Source organism: Cryptotermes secundus, unplaced genomic scaffold (genome assembly GCF_002891405.2).
Source record: "Cryptotermes secundus unplaced genomic scaffold, Csec_1.0 scaffold523, whole genome shotgun sequence".
Classification (NCBI taxonomy): domain Eukaryota; kingdom Metazoa; phylum Arthropoda; class Insecta; order Blattodea; family Kalotermitidae; genus Cryptotermes; species Cryptotermes secundus.
Window position 1 is genome coordinate 757,563 of NW_019734360.1, and position 21,713 is coordinate 779,275.

Consider the following 21,713-nt stretch of genomic DNA (forward strand, 5'->3'; position numbering starts at 1 on the left):
CCGCCATCTGTGAGCCGATTGTCTAGAAAATGTGGGAACCTCAACATCTCATAACCCTATGGGTCTCCACGGTCTGTTACAGGGATAGCTTTACGTGCTTACGTTTACTTCATTAAACGTTTAAATAAAACAGAAATATCTAGGCCTATGTCTTCAAAATCGTCACTTCCCCGTATCATAATTAAAATATAGAAATTAAAACATTTCATTGAAATAAAACAGAAATTTCTACCTAGTTTTTGAGTTCATAAAACCAGATTACACTCGCGACTTCCTAGCGATTGTAGCTATCGTAACGGGGTGTACCACGTATGAACATGCCTGATAGCGTTACATCAAGCATGCTTATCAGTGTCTGTTAGGCTTATCATCTAACCACAGGCGTCACTTCTAGTCCTTGTCATTTGCTTGCATGAAGCTTGTTCGACTTTGTTTGTGATTATTTCAGTTGCCTTGTTCTGACAGGTAGGAAACATTAGGCAAGATATATGTAACGTGTCGGAGTGAGGCGATGACGTCACTTTTGTCAGTTCACTTGGAGCAACAACAGAATGTGACATGATTACTCGACCGCATACCTGCTCTGTAATGATTTGTCGCTTCCTTTAAGATTGTTTATTGCGCTTACTGTACTGTGCTGTGCCATCTACTAATATGCCCCTGTAACAGGCCGTGGAGGCCCATAGGGTTGTAAGACGTCGAGGCTCCCACATTTTCTAGACAATCGGCTCACAGATGGCGGTGAGAATGTCAGCCTTACACACCGGCTGCCCTTTACCCCCCAGGAAATTTCCTGGTACTCGTTTCTTTAGAGGCTGAGTCGGCCCCAGGGCCATAGTGCGGCTGGAAGGATTAGGTAAAATGAAATATCCAATGACCTAATAGAGAATCGAACCCGCGACCTTCCGGCTTGTTGCATAGTGCCTCTACTAACTAACCCGGAATTGCAGTTTTCTCTTAAACAGCGCCATCCCCCTCTCCCCACCCCCCACACACAGTTATATCACACTGGGCTGATCACAGTGGCCGGCCGCGCGGTCTAAGTCATGAACCGTCTTCGCCCGCTCGAACACTGGGATCGTGGGTTCGAATCCCACTCGAGGCATGGGCATCTGTGTTTATGTTGTCCTGTGTTCAGATAGCGACCTTGCGACGGGCTGATCCCTCGTCCAAGGAGTCCTATCGACTATGTATAAGATTAAGAAACTGAAAAAGCGGCCAAGGCCCACAAGAGCTAAAGAGTCATGTAGATAGATCGTGACACAGTGAAGTTCCTTTCTCAGCGTTGCAAACACCAGTCAGTGTTGTTGTTGTTGTTGTTGTTGTTGTAAATGATGAATCTAAATTTTTGTCGGGGTTTCCATGACCTATAAACGGAAACCCAGACAATAATTTAGAATCAGCCTGTATTTCAGCACCCTGTTGCACTGGTTAACGATTTAATTTGCAAAAGCAGTCCTGAAAGTGTAACTTCTTGTCATGCTCGTAGAATGTTGGTGTCTTACGATGGCACTTTCATTTATAAATGTTACTTTTACGACATTTTTCGAACTTACAACGTCATAATGTAGAAAATTGTACGTAATTTCAGCATTGAATTGTTTCTTTTTATTTCCAATTATTTTTTTTATAAACTTGGTTAGAATTAGTTTCAACTCTTATCGAAGTTTGTTAATATTTTCCCCCCCCTTGGCACTACAGCCCCAGTGGGCCTAGGCCTACCTCCATGAACTTCTCCGTTCACTTCGGTTTTCTTGATTTTACACATTCGGTAGGACTCCTTGGGCGGGTGATCAGCTGGTCGCAAGGCATCTCACCTGTAAACAAACACAGAAAAAACACACACACAAACTAAACATCCATGCCCTGAGTGGGATTCGAACCCACGATCCCGGTTTCCAAGCGAGTGAAGACAGTACATGCCTTAGACCGCTCGGCTACCGTGACCGGCTGTTTGTTAATATTACTTAAAGCTCTAAGTTGTCTATCTGATGATGACCTTATAAAGTCGAAATATATCTTGGTGACAAGGTGGCTCATCACAACATTGTATGAGCAAGCTTCGGGACTTACCCCACAAATGTTATAACATTTTCAAAATGAAGAGCTTGTTCCAGACAAGAGTCTAAACCAACTGTCAGATTTCCATCGGCCCTCGAGTCCTAACATTCAGACGAATAAACATACAGGCACAAGCACTGAGAACCTAATAGACGCCTTTCTGAGTGTTTTGTAAAGAAATGGAAATATTCAAGCCAACTCAAATATGTACTTATGTGTGTAATATAAGCATAAGTTTGCGGATATACTATAAGAAGTAGGTGTGTAGGAAGGACACAAATACCTCAAGATCCTATTTACGAAGAAGATGTTTCGCTAGACTCAGTGAAAACGTTTATTGCGACAGCTGCCTTAATGACATTAAGCTCGTCAATCACTCGACACTATACGTATATCTAAAGAGGGCTAGAGGCATTATGAGACCTTCAGAACAGATAAGAGAACACAGGAGAGGTGTTTCCGATAACCATAATAACATAATGTGTCTCCGTGTTCGATAAACAGTGGTGGTTTACTGAGGAACACATTTCGGTCCGAGCTGGCCAATGTCCCTTAAGACTGAATCTTCTTACATGGCCATGTGTAGGGTGTTCTGGAAGTTTCAGATATCCGATGCGTGTTTCGTACCGTCCGTAAGTAAAAGTAAAGTAAGTAAAGACATCCCCGTAACAGGCCGTGGGGGCCCATAGGTTTGTGAGATGTTGAGGGTCCCACATTTTCTAGACCATCGGCTCAAAGATTGTCAGTCTTACGCGCCGGCCGCGCTTTATTCCCAAGGGAAATTATTTATTTAGTTCCTGGTACTCATTTCTGTTAGAGGCTGAGTCAACCCCAGGGCCATAGTGCGGCCGGAAGGATTGTCCGTATAAAACATATTTTATGGTAGGCTATAATTTGAACCCAACCTCCTATAGAGTGGGGTAAAGCGGCCGGGGCGTGAATCTGACCACTCACCTCAAACTAGTGCCGAGGTCAAGAAAATGTGGATCTATACATCCACTCCTCCATACGCCTTCATGGATTTGCGCTTAATTAGTTAAGGACGGGGACAACTTTCTCTCTTTGAACTTGGGAATGGGCCCACTGTTTGGCCTATAGTATCAGCCCCACATGATATAGATGATGGTGATTGTGGAGCAATCGGCGAAATGAGAATTGGAAGGGGAAACTGAAATACTCGGAGAAAATCTGCCCCAGTGCCACTTTGTCTACCACAAATTCCACATGACCAGACCCGGGCTCGAACCTGGGTCGCCGCAATGGGAAGCCGGCGACTAACCGCCTGAGCTATGGCACGGCTTATACCTTGAATAGGTAAACTTCTTCTTCTGCCTACATGTACTACACTAGAGCCTGTTCCGGCTTCTATGGAAAACGCCTTTCTCGGGGTCTTCTTTGTAATCTTCTACCCATCAGTTTATATAGCTGATTGTTGCTTTTGGTAGGGAATCCTCCTCCGTCCTTGCAATGTCTTCTATCCGTTTTATTCTAGTCTCATCTAATTTACATTTTATGGAATATATTTGTCATTCATCTTCTGTTTTTTCGTTTCTTATTCTTTGTTCCCCGGTACATCCGTTCACTATTCAAACGGATCTCATTTCTGACGCTTGATCCTTCGGTCTCTTCACGCATGCCTCACGTTCCTATAACAAAGTTTCCTCCTCATGGACTTACCCATTGTAGAACGTTAAAAAGGTAAAGCTATCCCTGTAACAGGGCGTGGAGGCCTATAGGGTTTGAGCGGTCGAAGTTTCCACATTTTCTAGGCATTCGACTCACAGATGGCTTCCTACCGCGGCGGCCCGTGTTCGATCCCGGGGTCTGGTCAAGTGGGATTTGTGGTGGACAAAGTGGCGCTGGGGCAGGTTTTCTCCGGGTACTGCGGTTTCCCCTGCCAATCTTCATTCCCCCCAATTGCTCCACAGTCACCCTCACCTATCATCTGGGGCTGGTACAATAGGCCAGAAGTGGCCGCAGTACAAGGGACTTAGTCCCACCCCACTAGCAATAAAGAAAAATACTCAAGAACTTCCCAATATTTTATGGAAGCCGAAGTTTCATTACCGTATTCACAAGAGCCCTCCACTGGTCCCTACCTTGAGCCAGATCAATCCAATCCATACCATCCCATCTTCTCTCTCTAATATCCATTTTAATATTATCCATCCACCTACGTCTTGGTCTTCCTAGTTGTCTCTTTCTTTCTGGCTTTCCCATCAATATCCTGTATACATTCCTCTTCTACCCTTTCGTGCTACATGCCCTGCCAATCTCATCCTCCTTGACTTTTCATCTGTCTTCAATGCAAATATTCTCCTCAACGCCCTGTTCTCAAACACCCTCAGTCTATGCAATCCAAGTCACTGTTTTATATCCGATTAAAATAAATTTATTTGCTTTTATTTGTGTATGGTTTGTTTAACGTCACAGTCGATATTTCGGAAAATGTATCATCGGATCATGAGGTGATTTAATAAAGAGCGAATTGAGAAAAATACGGAAAGAAACATTCGTGATCTGATTTGATGTACTGTCCCATTTGCCTGGAGCAGTAGAAACCAGACTGGGCGGTGTTCCAGTCGGAATGTCAAAATGACACCCCCACTTAACCCATTGCCCTACTACTTAATTTCCTAAGTTAAAATTACCTAGATAAACGTAATTACAGGTTTCAAGGCAAATGCTGAAGTTATCACAAACTTCCGTACCCGTAACACACATCTGTTTTCCACTGTGTAAATAGCCGCTTCATCTTCCAGCTGACTGCATTTCAGTCACTGAAATAGCGGACATAGAGAAACAGGCAGACGCCCATCTTCCGTCGAACTACGGTAATGGGTTGGAACGTAGATATGACATGTAGATCCTAAAGGGTTCTGGCTATGGTGTATAATACTCAAAAATACTGGGTTTTCGGGCTTTGTCCATCTTCCGGTATTCTGAAAATTATAAAACGCAACGTTTCGGAAACTTCATTTGTTTCCATCCTCAGGTGAGCGGGAAGACACCTACTCTGTTGGGTCCCTTAGAGCTAACCTCAATCACTGGACAACCCAAGACAGATTCAGAGTCACTTTATGACTGGAGGTTTGCCGCCAATCAGTTGGTCTTGAGGACAAGCCCCTTGAGACTCACGACCAGTAATTTTATTTTTACAATTGAACACTTGAGGTTATAGTCATTATGTAACATCCGCTCTGACAGCAGGATGGTTCTGTCCTTTACAATTGCTGCTGGCCCTCGCCAGAGCAGTTATTTTCCGGTCCGAGTCCTGCGGGACTCATGTCGAAGTTTTGCTTTCTCGGATTCGAGACTCCCCAACCTGGAGGGTCAGGTCCTCATATTTATATCCCGCAGGAACTGGGTGGCTCGGTTAAACGAAGGATTCCAATTTTCCAGCAAAGTCCCTTGTACTGCGGCCACTTCTGACATATTGTACCAGCCCCAGATGATAGGTGAGGGTGATTGTGGAGCAATTGGTGGAATGAAAATTAGCAGGAGAAACCGAAGTACTGGCAGAAAACCTGCCCAGCGCCACTTTGTCCGCCACAAATCCCACTTGACCAGACCCGGGCTCCAACCCGGGCCGCCGCGGTGGGAAGCCAGCATCTAACCGCTTGAGCTATGGCTCGGCCTGCAAGAGGACTTAGTATCTTATGGACAAAGGCAGCCACGGCATAACAAGGGAACCAATAGAACCCTCTATAGGCCTTAGAGGAACGTCCGGTTTGTGAATCTTGGAGAGTCCATATAGATGCGGAGGTCTGCTATGGTACGGAGTCCATTTGTGTTTTAGATCAACGGGGAGAGTAATTTTGTGTTTGGAAAGGAGTTTCTGTGCTTTTCTCGCAACATTAGCTGTAGGATCTTTGGGCAAGATTTCATTGAGCATTTTCCTGTTATCTTCCTTCGACATAACCTGGTCTCCGGTCTCAGTGAATCTGACATGAATTGTCCAGTGATTGAGGTTCGGTAGTTCTAAAGGACTCCACAGAGCCGGTGTCTCCCCCCCCCCCACCTGAGAACGAAAACAATATCCAATTCCCGAAACGTTGTGTTTTATAGAATACCGGACGATGGACAAAGTCCAGTAACTCAGTAATTCTGAGTAGTTATAACATATTTACTAGGTTTATATTTCTTTAAACATCTCGACTTAAATCTTTCGCACCTTTCTAATGTTCCTATTTTACAGAGTCCGAAACATTATTTTAGAGTGTGCCGCACTTGAGGGCAGCCGTACAGACTTTCACATGTATATCTGCTTTGATAACAGCATATCGCGTATTTATACATACAGAAAGCTCATGACTCAGCAGAAACCTGATATGTAGTATCCTCATTGATTATGATGGAACCACGATAGTAGTTGGTCGGCTTAAAATGTGTCAAAGGAGATTTGGAATTGTGTGGGACTTATGCAACATGCGGTATATGGCGATGCGAAGGTACTGAGATTGGAGATACCGCGTTTAACGAGACCAAGGCCTTATGGGAAATAGGGGATTAGAGAAGAGCAACCACTTTTAACACTCATCGAAGTCTGTTGTCTGTATCTTCATTAAAACAAAAAATAACATAATAACATCGGACATCACTCACTCACTCACTCATGGAGCTGAGCCCTTCTTGAGAAGCCGCCAGTTGTGCAGCTACTCAAGAATTTCGCAGCATTTTATGGAACCCGAATTGCCGTGTTCACAAGAGCCCTCCACTGGTCCCTATCCTGAGCCAGATCAATGTAATCCATATCATCCCATCCTATTTCTCTAAGATCCATTTTAATATTGCCCACCCACCTACACCTTGGTCTTCTTCCCTGTGGTACCCTTCTTTCTGGCTTTCCCACAAATATTCTATATGCATTCCTCTTCTCCCTCATTCGTGCTACATGCCCTGCCCAACTCATCATAACATTGGACATAAAAAGTTTAAATTTTCCAGCAGGAACCGGTAATTGAGACTGGAAATTTACAGTTTGGAACAATGATTGACACCAGTCCTTTCAAAAGAACTCCCCGTGCTAGGTCTCCCTTTCTTCTTCAAGACAGAAAGAGCACAATTTTCGGAACAGTGCGCGATTCGCACCGAAACTAGAAGTGTGGGTCTATCGTTGCATGTATTGCTGTTGTGTTTCAGGCGCTGAACGGGTTCCTGCTTATACTCACGTGTGAAGGGGAAGTGTTCTTCGCAACCCACAGCATTGAGAGTTACCTCGGCTTCCATCAGGTAAGGCTTCACGCCCATTCATGTTTTACTGGCCCAGAGCCTATTGGAATTTCAACGGGAAAATCTTAAACGTACAATTTTTCAAGAATGCCTAACTTCAGTTGCTTTAAAAATTCTGGAAAGACCGCCACATTTTTACTGCGATGCTGAACTCGACAGAATTATATTACGCACTTATTCTATTATCTTTTCTTCATTATTCTTCCTTCCTTCTTTCCTTCCACCTTAACTTGTCTGTTTCCTTTTATCAATAGTCTGTTACGGTCTACATTAGCGGCCTCCGTAGTCTAGGTACGCGGGTTCAAACCCGGCGGAGGACGTGGAATTTTTAAGGGCGGAAAAATTCAGAGAACAAGTCCTCCGGGAGGACTTTAAGCCGTGGGTCCCGTGTCATAGATTTACGGCACGTAAAAGATCCTCATGTCTCTAGGAGACCTCTGAGCAATTAGACAACAAGTTTCCCGCCCAAGTAGTCTCCAATGCCTCTGGTAGATGGGGGAAATATCAAGTAACGAGGGCCGACCTCGTTGGCTGAACGGGGCTGATAGTACGCACCAGTACCGGTAAGGTATGGCGACAGTAGAAATTAAAGGGGGACGCACAATGGACCAATAACTGGTGTGAGAAGTGACAGGCGGCCAGTTCTGGCNCTCACACCCTCGACCCACCCCATTATCTGAAATTTTTCTTTTGCGCATTCAAGGTTACTCTTGGCCTTGTTCGAAGTTACGTGACATTTGCTATAGCAATAGGTATCTCTTTGGTCAGCAATACAGGGGATTATGCTGGCTAGTAGGACCACTCCTCCATCGTATTCCGGAAGTCCTGAGTTCAAATCTCCTCTCCGAGACCAGCTGTTGTGACCTAGGTTCGTCGTGCTCTTCCTCAATCCCCAAGGCAAATTCTGGGGTATTATCCACTCTATAGCAGGCTGGACGGAACTCAAAGCCGGTCTGGACGCGGTGCAGAAAAGAAAATTTTTGTTCCCGCCAGGAATTTAGATCCAAATTATCCGGTTATGCAGAGCGTAAAAGACCTACAATACTGACTGAGATACATTATAAAACCTGGAGATGAGCCCTTCTTCAGAAGCTGCCAGTTGTGCAGCTACTGAAGAATTTCCCAAAATTTTATGGAACTCGAAGGTTTATTACTTTGTTCATAAGAGCCCTCCACTTGTCCCTATCTTGAGCCAGATGAACCCAGTCGCTACTACCACATTTTTTTTCTCTTCTGAAGATCTGTCTTAATATTATTTTGGTCTACGTAGTGGTCTCTTTTCTTCTGGATTTCTCACCAAAAACCTATGTGCATTCCTCTCTCCCCATGCGTACTATATGCTCTGCCGAGCTCACCCTCCTCCACTTTTTCATTCTCGCTATATTTGGCGAAGAATGCCCTCATTGTGCCTACACTTTGCCTGCAGAGCGTATTTGTGAGTTCCGTGTGATTATTAGAATGTGCGGAGACCTACTGGACTCCGTAATGGAGATGAATTTAGCTTTCTGCCTGGTATCATCAGCCAACGGCCATACCATGTTGCAAACACCGGTTCTAGTCCGATCATTGAAGCAGCATTAGGCGTGGTTACTACTTGGATGGGTGACCGCTTGGACACACCGCGTGCTCTTGGCATTCATTTTCGCCGATCGCAGTGGCTGCTCGGTCTAAGGCATGAACCATCTTTACACGCTCGAACACTGGGATCGTGGGTTCGAATCCCACTCGAGGCATTAATGTCTGTGTTCGTTTATTCCGTGTTTATGTTGTCTGCGACGGACTGATCCCCGTCCAAGGAGTCCTACCGACTATGTATAGATTAAGAAGCTTAAACGGCGGCTAAGGGCCACAAGGGCTACAGAGGCAGAGACGGATGGATGGACAGGCAGAGAGTGTACGACCTTTTTCTTCGGGTGAATTCCTGATACCTCCTCCCAATTTCTGTCTCTGTCTTTCCTCTTGCTTTAAAGGATCAAATGCTTACAAATCACATGACAATTGACTGCCGCCTTTACATTTAGACGTAAACGTGCACTAGTTTCTCTCGGAGTTCATGAGGTCATTAAAATTGAACAGACTTTTATTGTCAATAGTGTCCCTCGGCTCTGGACAGAACACAAGTCGCTGGTCTCGTGTGACTTTGTTTCGTGATAAAGCGACATAAAAGTTCTCATGGTGTAAGTCGGCAAGTCGCGTGTACTGAGTCTCACCAAAGGATACAAGGGATGAAGATGTCGGCTCGAATGTTCACTGTCTCTTGACGATGTTAATAGGTCACGTGGCTGCTAACCTTAAGGGACTGATGAAAGGTAAAGTTGTCCCTGTGCTTAACTGATTAAGCACTACGCCATGAAGACGTGTGGTGGAGCGGATGTAGAGACTCAAATTTACTTCATCTCAGCACTAGCTGAGTGGTCAGCTTCAAGCCCCTGCCGCTTTCCCCCCGTTTAGGTGGGCCCCAGACATAGAGAACTGAAAATGTTTGACCTTACCGGGACTGGAACTCCGAACCCTCGGTCGTCCAGCCCGGAACCAGTCGCTATACCGACTGCGCTGTCCTCAATAGAACTAGGAAGTGAAACGCCCCTTCAAGAAATATAGAAAATTGTTTGGAAAAGTAAGAGAACGGGGAATATGACCTCCATTATTCCTTATAAAACATCGGCACGAACCCCATAGAAACACATTTCAATCTTGTCGCGTATTGTTATGGCCCCGTGTTTACAGTTTCGTTGCTTAGCAATGGATATCTGTTAATGTTGTCACGCGCTTAAGCGGGAAGGCATTTAGTTGCTAACAATAGACATCCACGTTACAACATGTATTTATTCATAAACCACGTGGGCATGATCAGCCGACTGAAATATTTCATGATGACCGAAATAACGTTATTAATATTGTCACGTGTTGCCTGTGTAACGCGACAAGTAAATTCACGTGGGTCTCGGATTTGGACAGTCTCTTTCACACTCGCAAGTACAGTTATTATCAACTTCACTATCACAATCACTTGCACCGCTGATTTCGGTGAAGTGTCTTGATCCCTTTGTGGGATGCGAGCTGGCTTCTGCTCTAGTCGGAGCTACACTAAGAACTGACTGGTCTCGTCGGAGCTGGGCTCTTATAACGTGCACTCTGACTGAATAGAGCGCACCATGTTCAAGGGGTCGGTTTCATCCGCTGGTAGTATTCGTTTCCATGGATATCTTTCCATTTCCGGGGAAACGCATTTGTTATTTGGCGATTCCTATGTAACGGTCTGCTGGTATTGCGTTTCCTCTTATATACATTCTTATCGCAGCCGTTGCCCATCAGTGGACGTCTTATTGCCCGGCTTTTTAGCGGCAAGCCACAATATTTTCATATTATTAATCCCATTCACTTTATGGCCAGTTGCTGTTTAGACGGACCTCCACAAATTTTTAACCAAATACAAAGAATCAAGATAAGGCCTTCAAATTTAGACGCTGATTGGCTGAAAGTGTCATGTGCTCTGTTGGACGCAGCACTAAGAATTCCGTATAAATTAAGGACTCCATTCTCTTTGTGTGCTCACCCCAGTGCGTGACTTGGAAGTGGTGATGGTATTTTTTGGGCTCGTTAGAGTTCCTAATTATGTGCAGTGTTTGACAGCAATAGTTAGCCTCTGTGTTCGGTGAATTCGTGGCGTGGGTGGAGATACGGTGATGATAATTTGGTGAAATAGCTTGCTCCAGCAACTATGTCAACATGTAAATTGAGCAGGCTGGATCATTTCCTGTCAAATCTCTCTTCCCGTAGACCGTGACAGGAAGCACGTAACAATTGTTTTTTTGTGGTTTGTTTTGTGAAGCTGCCAGCAGCTATAATATATTGCGTCGAATGATAGAATGAAGTGGTCGTGGCCTAACTGAGGTACTATCCTAGTATGCGCCTAGAAGGACTGAAGATATCCACGAATTACTTCAGTGAAGATCTAATGTGTTGCGGTGAGACCAGCCTGCTCAAGGTTAAGATGTCAGATATAAACCATTGTCACAATAAAAGAAAAATTCCGTGGACTGAAATTAGCAAGCGAACTATACCAACCGAGCGACCGCCGCTTGCCGGCGAAGTTAGTGCCACCTTTAAGAGATAGAGTGTGTCGCGTGGTCAGCGCAACGGATCCTCAGGCCGTTAATTTCGGTTTTCTAGACCGGAGTCGCTATTTCCTTGAAATAGCTCCTCAATTGTCCTCACGAGGCTCAGTGGACCCCGTTCCAGACCTACTACTTCTCAGAAAATCTAGTAGCGCCGGAATCGAACCCGGGACCTCTGGATCTGTAGCCAGGAACTCTGACCACTAGACCACAGAGGCGGTCGAACCATTTTCACAACCAGTGTCATTGTTGTCATCATTACAGGCTTTAACCTAGCGGAGCGCATATATATGAATCCCGGACACTTCGTGTAAAATTCATTTTAATATTGTCCTCCCATCCTTGGCTCCATCTTCCGTGAAAACTCTGCTCTAATGGGGCTTCACGCCCAAGTATTGTATCTTCAGACTTCGGCTCGCACTACATTCCTCTTTACTGTCATCAAAACCTTCCACGTTTCAGACCTTGTAGTTTGTTCCGAAATCGTGTCAGCGTTTGTAGGCTCCAGGATTGAGTACGTACTTAGAAGGACTGAGGAATATCACGGAAATCCTGCGTGCTACTCTAAACTTCTTCGTCTTCCTTTCGTGTTAGGCCCTCAGAACCTCTTTTCCATCAGAATTCATCTGGAATTATGAATCTTATAGACAGTTGGTAGGTCCCCTTGGACGGGGATCAGCCCTGTCGCAAGGCCGCTACCTACCAAGAACAACACAAACACAGCAGAAACGCGGACAGACATCCATGCTTCGAGTGGAATTCTAGCCTACTATCCCAGTGTTCGACACTAAATTAAAATATAAATACGTCCTCCTTGAGTACTCAGCTCAGTTGTGTGACGTATCGTCACTGTTGGCGCGCGGCATACCTGCGTCCCATCTGAGGGCTCGAAGGTTCCAGTCTCGGCACGGAGACCAGCTGTACCGCAGTTACTTGTGGTTTTCCTCAGTCTATCCAGACAAATGTCTGGATAGTGCCTCAAATTAACCAATGTCCACTTCCTTCCGTATCCTTTCTCATTCATTCGCTAATCTCCTTACCTCCATCGATATAGTCAAGAGCTAGTAAGGTGTAGTGAAAGAAAAGAAAGAAACTCCATGGCCTGTAGTCCGCAAGCGAACTGTACCGACTGAGCGACCGCCGCTTGTCGGCGAAGTTAGTGCCAACTTTTGGGGATAGAGGGGGTGTCACGTGGTCAGCGCAACGAATCCCCACGGCCGTTAATTTCGGATTTGTAGACCGGAGTAGTTAAATGAAGCATAGATAAATTCATCTGTCTGTTGTGCCCTTTTGGTTCACAAAACGAAGTTGTTACTCCCCGCATCGCCATTGACGGCTCTCTTAATGGATATTAGGAGCGTTCTGTCGGCATCTGTGTTCTTAATTCAAAGTAACAAAGTTGAAAAAGTTGCTGCTTCAGACTGGTTTTGTCTTTGCTAATCAATTTAAAAAGAAAACACACAAAAAGAGAAACTAATATAATTACCAGCCAGTAATCACCTCCCCCTTTTCATCTTATATGAACTCCTCTAACAAAACAGGCGCAGATCACAGCCGCCGCCCAAACACTGGGATCGTGAGTTCGAGTTCCACTCGAGGCATGGCTGTCTGTCTGCGTTTATTCAGTGTTTTTGCTGTCCTGTGTAGGTAGTGACCTTGAGAAGGGGCTCATCATCCATCCAAGGAGTCCTACCGATTGTCTATAAAATCCATGCTTCCAGGTGAATTCTGATGGGAAAAAGGCCACAGGGCGTAATACGAAAATGTATAAGAAGCAGAAGAAGAACAACAGGAAATTTCGGGCATATCTAATTGCCTACTTTCCTAAATTAGAGGATGGAATATACTCGAACATACAGACACACAGAGAGCAACGCGATATCATAAGCCTCCATCTGTTTATTTTTTCAAAATAAAGAAATTAAGCTAAAAACCTTCAAAATCACTTTTTGGGTATCACTGGAAAGATCTTGTCTCATTACATCAGCCTCATGTCTAGTTTATATAAGGGAAATGAGAGCATGTCCTGTAAATCGAGCACGCATGCGCTAGACGACAGGGCGATCACAAGAGCCTGTACAGTGTTTTCTTTAATTAGTGTGCACTTATCAACTTATCACCTTGGTTCTTCGGACCACTAAATACCATAACCTCCTTCACGGCTAATAAAAATTTGTTTCTACTAGCCTACTTGTTTTTTGTCTCCATGTCTACATTTTCAGCTCTCGAAAATCATCCTCTGTATATTCCAGCCAACACTCTCTGGGCCTAATTCCTCTAACTCAAATTTGAACTGTATTAATGCCCCGAACAGAGAAAATTGCAGGAATCAAGGAATACAGCCCACAGTTCGCGCTGAATTTACACTATGCAAAGCAGCATTACTTCTGGGTTGTATTCCGTGAATATCAGGTTGGATTCGCAGCTGGGACAAGCCTTGGAAGGCCATAGAGTTATGAGACATCGAGGTTCTCACATTTTCTAGACAATCGGCTCTCAGATGATGGTGAGATTGTCAGCCTTACACTCCGGCCTTCCTTTACTCCCCAGGAAGATTTCTGGTACTCATTTCTGTTAGAGGCTGAGTCGACCCCAGGGCCATATTGTGGCTGGAACCATTAAAATACACACCATTTTATATACTCACGGTTAACAATATCACGGTGTCGTTATTTTGTTCTCATTTCTGTGTCATAATGTACTAAAAGTACAGCATAAAAACACATATACATATCAGTCCTATATACAAAAAATTCTCTAAAATGAATTTAGATTATATATTTGCAACCGACTCTAGTTCCGCGAATTTAAAATTCCCTTCAAATGTATTTTCCACGGCACAGACTAAAGGAATTAAGCAGCGAGTTGTTCCTAAGTAACCTCTTTATAATTTCGGTTTCTGATGAAGTTGCAGATGCTTCTAATTAGTGGAACCGGTTTTTTTATTTTGTCAGAAAGTTGAATCTTTACGTCCTGTGCCGTGTAATATAACTCAACTGAGTTCGTGTTAATTTCCCGGAGCAGAAATACGATTCATGTTCACCTCATGTCATTTCTTTATTTACATCAGCATGAGACCAGCTCACCGAATTACATCTCATGGGCCCCTCGAATAGCATTTACAAGTTTGTCTAAAGCACGTTGGGGCAACATGTGCTACTGCCCCATTGAACTCTCGCAACATTAGGGCCCACCTTCAATGAAATATTTCATAGGCCTTTAAAGTGTTGCGGCTACTCCTCACTCACTCATGCAGGTGAGCCCTTCTTGAGGAGCCGCCAGTTATGCAGCTAGTCAAGAGCTTCCCAGCATTTTATGGTACCTGAAGGTTCATTAACGTGTTCACAGGAGCCCTCCACTGGTTCCTATCCTGAGCCAGATCAATCCAATCCATCCCATCCCATCTCTCTAAGATCCATTTTAATATTGTTCACCCACCTACGCCTTGGTCTTCCCAGTGGTCTCTTTCCTTCTGGCTTTCCGACCAATATCCTATACGCATTCCTCGTCTCCCCCATTCGTGCTATATGCCCTGCCCACCTAATCCTCCTTGACTTGATCTAAATTGTATTTGTTCACGCATTTACGAGTTTCGTGTGATTATTAGACTAAAGAGCTATTATTTCTCTAAACTATATTAACAAATCTGTCTTTACGATGTAGATGCAGCTTGTCTTCTGTGACGTAGGATCTGAGTTCTGAAATATTATTTAGATGAAAGCTTGTATCAGTCACAGTGGCATTGCGGTCTAAGGCAAGGAATACATTCGCTCGCTCAAACACTGGGGTAGTGGATTCAAATGCCATTCCAGGCATGGATGTCTGTCCGCGTCTTTCTGTGTTTGTGGTGTCATGTGTAGGTAGCGGCCTTGCGAGAGGACTGATCCCCCGTCCAAGGAGTCCTACCAACTGACTGTAGCAAGATCCAAAATTCCAGATTAATTCCGATGGGAAACAGCCCAGAGAGTTTAACCCGTCAAAGTAGAAGGGAGGAGGAAGAGGAATAATAATTGAAATGCTTGGAGACGAAATTAAAAATTCGACTTACAAAATAAGGCCATTGTCTGCATTAAGTGTATGCTGTATCTCGGCACAGATCAACATAGCTTACGTTCCTACTGCCTGGGAAAATACCAAAATCACAACGCTCCACGAATCTAGGAACTCACCGTTGCAGCAGCCTCCTTCAGTTAACATTCAACATACCGCAGTCACGTCTTGGAGTCTCTTGATGGACTGATGCCTCACTGACAGCTTCAGCTTATATTCAGAAAATTCCCGCTGCCCCACTTTTCATGCTTCAGATCTAATACAGCCCTTCCGATTTTTAATCAACAAACTTAACGTCCATAAAATGGTATTTCCAAATGTTCAAAATTTACCATTAATTAAGCAGGAAGGTCGCGGGTTGAAGTCCCGATGAGGTCATTGGATATTTTTCAGTTGACCCAATCCTTCCAGCCACACTAATCCCTGAGATTTACTCAGCCTCTAACAGAAATGAGTACCAGGAATTAATTAAATAATTTTCCTGGGGAGTAAAGCGCGGCCGGCGCGTAAGGCTGACAACCTTACCGCCATCTTTGAGCCGATTGTCTAGATAGTGTGGGACCCTCAACGTCTCACAACCCTATGGGCCTTCACGGCCTGGTACCGGGATTAGCTTTACTTTTTTTAACCATTGATTTAAAAAAAAATGAAAAATCCGCGTCCCCTCTCTAAAAAGAAAACCCCCTCTAGCCATTCTAACTTTTTCATGTTCATATGGTTCTTATCAGAAGAACGAGGGGACAAATCCCAGGAACTTCATAACAAAATGCATTTTCCAACCCCCACGCTCCCTAACAGAATATTTCCGCCTTCTGCTGTTCTTTCTTACCGCTCTCCCTGCTACAGCTTCCTGTTTCAGATGGACAAAGCTTCCGCGAATTGCGGTTCTTTCTAATCTGCAGTCCTGCCACATGGCACGAGTCCAGTCGAATGAAGCCAAGGGTCTGCCTTCACAACATTTCCGTGAAACCTATTTCTCTGAGTAGCCAGGATATCTTGATTTGCAAAGCAACTAAGCTACAGCCTGGACGACTTGGTATCGATTCCCGGCAATTCCAAGATATGGTGGCGTATAGACACATTGCTAGACCAAGACCTCGAAACAAACAACGAGTACAGTCGTTGCTATGTAAATAGGCGAATAAATAAATGGTCTGTTTCTGAACCACACCTCGGCAAACACTCTCCCGCGAAAACAGACACGCACACAACAATAGGGAAACTGTGTTTTCAATGTGATCCGTCAAAGTGGTTATACAGAAGAGAGCAGGGGCAGTCCAGTTAGTTGAGTGCTGGCAGTTCAGTTGAGCACTGCAAGGGAAATTGAGAAGTGATGACGCTACATTTGTCAGTTGTCGGTTGAGTTCTGCGCGCGAGGTTGTGAAGATAGGACATAAGGGCGTGAAGTTGAAGAATCTTCACTGTTAGAAACCGTTGCTAGGGAGCGGCTCTCTCTTACATTCAGACTATCCAGGTTCTGGGCTTAACGCAGACTCTCCTTTGGGTATCGGGGGCTGTTTTCCCGTGGATAAAGCGACAGGGGGCGTGAAGCTGACCTCTCGCCTCCACCTAGTGCCGAGGCTAAGAATGCTGGAGCTCTTTCCTCTCCACCACGTGACGTGCTAGTGTGTCCGCAGCCTTGCTGAGTGACGATGATGAGTGAATACAGTCTCGCAGTCCACTTTACAGTCTTTCCCTCTTGCTCCAGATATTTCTTGGCCAGAACAGGAAGAAATCCTAAAACTAAACGTAGATAGACAGGACAATACAATAGACCCTGTGGCTCTTTTGTTCTCCGGTCAGAAACTAATTGCTTTGAAAGGGGGAAATTATGGTATCCCTACCCATCGATAATCCGCGCCGAGTTTTATTCGTGAAAGTTGTTAATAAGAAGTGGACTCAACATTTTCATCTGTTTGAGAGACCCCATGTGGCACTGAGCCTGGGATCAGATGTACTTAGTAAGCAGATCACACGCTGTGACCTCTGATACTGAAGAATTCCATTCTGCGGCAAGTATTTCGTATTTCTGTGCGTCACGTACAGGTTTACGCTCTGTAATCTGACTCAGGTATTCAGTACACGAATATGCGAGAATGGTGTTCTCTTAACGTCATAGACGGATTCCTTCTTCTTTTTGTTCTTATTCGTCCTCTTCAGCCTGTGCGGATTAGGCTTATTTCAATTCAGAATTAACTTAGAAATTGTAGACCCTAAAAATATTTGGTTGGCCCCCGTGGATCGGGAATCAGCCCATAAGAGGAACTCTACTGAAATGCAACACTAACAGAGTGAACACAAAATACATCCACGCCTCGAGCGGAATGCGAACCCACGATCCCAGTGTTCGACCTATCGAACACATTACGCGCCTTGTAATTATTTTCTTCCAACAAGTCCGAAAGAACACAAAACCTACTGTTGTGTCGCCCCTTGAGGTGTAAATTGTTTTCATGGTTCTCTTTCTCACAGTCCTTCTTATTTCATTCTCTCTTTATTTATCATCTCCCATCTCATTATTTTTTCAACTTCCCTTTTCTCCTTCATCCTCTCCTTCATCTTCTCTTTAATCTTCTAGCCCTTGTACTACTCATTTTATCTCTTATTCCCAAGGGTCCACCCAGCCTCATATCCAGTGGGTACCAGGGGTGATTTCCTCGCGGATAAAGCTGCGCGGGCGCGAAGCTCACCACTCACCTTCATCTAAGGTCGAGGTCAAGAACGTTGGAGCAATACCTCCGTTCCCCCATACGTCTCCATGGCGTGGAGCTTCTTTAATTAAGCACAGAAAGAACTTTACCTTTCCTCTTTCTCTTCCTTTCATTACAGTCCGTTTTATTCTTCTCAGCCATTCCTTTCTCTATCATCCTGAATTTATCGTCCTGATTATGCTTCACCAAACATAATTCGAATGATCAAGCAAAGTAGGATGAGATGGACAGGGTATGTAGCAAGCATGGAGAGAAGGGAAATGCGTGTAGGATTTTGATGGGAAAGCCAGAAAGAAAGAGATCATTATTGAGATTTAAAAGTAGGTGGGAGGGTAACATTAAAATGGATCTTAGAGAGAAAGAATGAGGTGATATGGACTGGATTAATCTGGCTCAGGATAGGGACCAGTGGAGGGTTCTTCTGAACACGGTAATGAACCTTCGGGTTCCATAAAATGTTGAGAAATTCTTGAGTGTCTGTGCGACTGGCGGCCTCTCAAGTAGGGCTCAGCTCCATGGAGGTAATTAGTTACTTATCTTTATCTCCTTGTCTTCCTTCTTCAGTGACATGATCCACAACTTTATGCGTCCAAGATCTGAAAGCGTTGAGTGACACGACATTTTCAAGCAGTGCTCCTTGAAATCGCAGCTTCCTGCTTTCTGCAGTGTAGGATAGAAGAGCCGATGACTGACTCTCTCCGGGAGGGGGGGGGGAGGCGAGGTGTGCATTGATTTACACATGTAACCAGCGGATTGTGACCCCCAAGTGACCCCGCGGCCGGCATGGCTTAATGCATGTATTATACCCCCACCGCGCTATGATTTAGGCATTCCACAGGGTCCAACTTATTGGTTTCGATTTATTACAGCTGTGTAAACCGGCTCGGAGCAAAGTGGGCGTGTAAAGCACAACGTAATGCGTAGGCTAAGAAGGATATATTGATGCGCCTGTTTCAGTTCCGAGAGTTATTGCTTCAATTCCAAAAATCTGTCTCCGGTTTGTGATCGTGTCAGCCCTCGGAACCGAACACACCAGTAGAATGAAAACTTCTGGGATGTGGCGCCGTGTAGATCTTGTGTGAACCGACGTATCGGAGGAACGTATAGTCTCCATCTTCAGGGTAGAAGAATCCGCGAGCGAGGAACCAGGGCGAGCAGGTGGCTGCAGACTGAGCCACTAGTCGAAAACAACCAGCTATATAAGAATAGGAAGGAAGAGAGAGTGGGCCACATGGGAAAACAATAGAGAGGAGAAGGGAAGGATCTGTGGAGATGGATCAGCAGGTAGCAGAAGAGAACCGGATTTTTCTACCCTGAAGATGGAGGTCATACGTTCCTCCGAAAGTTCAGTTCATACAAGAACTACACGGCACCACATCCCAGAAGACGGTATAGTCACCGCCGTGAAAACTCAGATGTTACATCCCAGTAGAACTCTTAGCATCCATGATTCGTATTCGGCGGGTCCGGGGTTCAAATCTCACTCCAGAGGCCGGTCATCCATAACTGAGTCATCTATAGGAAACTGTTAAAACTGTGAAACATATTTCTAATTTTGTTATTAATATATAATGTAATACGAAGAACGTTGGTCGGCATCCTAACCTGCTGAAGCTCTGGATTCGTCTGAATAATATAATAAATCAGTTCGTACCTCACAGGGAACATGCTACGTCATAAGTCTGTTAATGGTGTTTAAGAAAATAGGCCTAATCGTTGTTTATCCTGTGAACTGTACGAAACTGAAGCCATATAAATACACTCTATGGGCAAAATGCAGAGAATTTTAACGTTAAACCTGGCTCTAATTACTGTACTTTGGAGTGTGAATTTTCTGTATGCACCTCTAATGAACTTCACAAACAATGCAATCAGCAAACGGTCATTTTCATCTCTTGACATGTGAACGTATAGTGCACTGAGAGAAACAAACACTAAATTTGTCCTACTTATCACCAGACTGAAGGTCTAGAAATGATGTAACATCGCATATAAGTTAAATTCATCCGGTTATAAATCATGCAATTAAGAACTATGTCATGAAAACGGAAGGTGGCGTGGAAGTATGACTCCACCATTCTTGACCTCTGCACTACATGGAGGTGTGTGGTCAGCTTCACGTCCTTACTGCTTTACTCCCAGGGATACATATGCTGCACTATTTACCACCGTGCCATTGCGTGACAATAATGCATGTAAATACAGAACATATCGCTTCATGCATTAAACCATATGTGATTGCGTATTGACAAAACAGCCGTTGATATTCATCGATTTATACCTTAAACTTCTTATGGTCTTACAGCAACAACTGGATAAAGATGAAGGAAGGAGACTGAGAGACAACAATATATATAATTTTGTTCTTTTCGCCTCTGTCCTTTACACGCATTCGTTCGTATCTGCTACCTCCTGTCAGCCTTTTCTAACTAGGCCTATTCACGTTATCCACTGTCAAGATCATATAAAAGCGAGTAGCGTAGATTGCACTACAGCCTTCTGGATATACGTAGCCCTACAAACAAAAACAAACTCAGTGGCCTGCCGTCGGCAAGCGAACTATACCGACCGAGCGACCGCCGCTTGTCGGCGAAGTTAGTGCCAAGTTTAGCGGATAGAGGGTGTCACGTGGTCAGCGCAACGGATCCCCACGGTCGTTACTGTCGGTTTTCTAGACCGGAATACAGGGAGGGAAATTTCTCTTTACTGCCCGTGCAATGTAGATTTTATATCATTTTCCTACGTTATTCTGATTTTTAGATGGTTTCTTTTTAAAATTTCGACCTTCATTTTTAATAGTAACTGCTTTGGTAGTAGTCGTCGTCATCGCTTGCCCATTTCTCGTTTCTAGGACTGCAGCTTTTGCAGTTTTTAAATTCCATTCTACATTTCTTAATGAGACTGCGAGTCGAGATCAGTTAGTTTATACAATGTGATTCTAAATTATTATCGGGGTTTTCCGTTCATAGGCCACGGAAACCCAAATTCGGCAATCAGCAGTGAAGTCTGTACCTCCGAAATACAAAGCGCGCCAAGTGTGGGCGTGAGTCAGCATAAGCATACTCAGTTATGACTTCATTAGCGCGTCCCCTCCCCGCAGTATATACCTGTCAAAGTGGCATAACCTCTCACTTCAACCGCGTCGCCATCTTGATTAATTGTCCTGCAAGCAATTTGGATCCCCCCCCCATTTCGAAGGATAATGCTTATTGTGTGCACGGCTTTGGTTCCGTTCAGAATGAGAAGGTACCTAATTGCCTATTTAAAATAATTTCATTTTCCTCTCCTCTTCGCATTTTAAACTTCAAGTCTAGACGCCCAGTGTCCAGATTCGTTGAAATCGGCCGAGTCGTTTCACGCAGTCGGTTGAACAAAATGGTGGGCGTAGAGTTAGGAGGGAGACATTATGCCGTGTTAGGTAGGCCGCACACCGGCATGCGTCAAGACACGATGTCTGCGACATGACGCAAAAAAGGAGAACAGTTGAAACGAATGAGATTATGAAAACCGCCGCACACCGGTCTGAGTCATGATGACGTCA

The 21,713-nt window shown here is 44.5% G+C and overlaps 1 protein-coding gene across 3 annotated transcripts in view; it reads left to right on the forward strand.

Annotated features, from left to right (window-relative positions):
* Positions 1–21,713, forward strand: part of LOC111868864 — a 359,329-nt gene that overhangs the window by 295,733 nt on the left and 41,883 nt on the right. For all 3 annotated transcript variants that reach the window (XM_023859902.2, XM_023859903.2, XM_023859904.2), the window contains one exon: positions 7,204–7,293. In XM_023859902.2, coding sequence (XP_023715670.1) covers positions 7,204–7,293 — 90 coding nt within the window. The remainder of the gene's footprint in view (positions 1–7,203; positions 7,294–21,713) is intronic.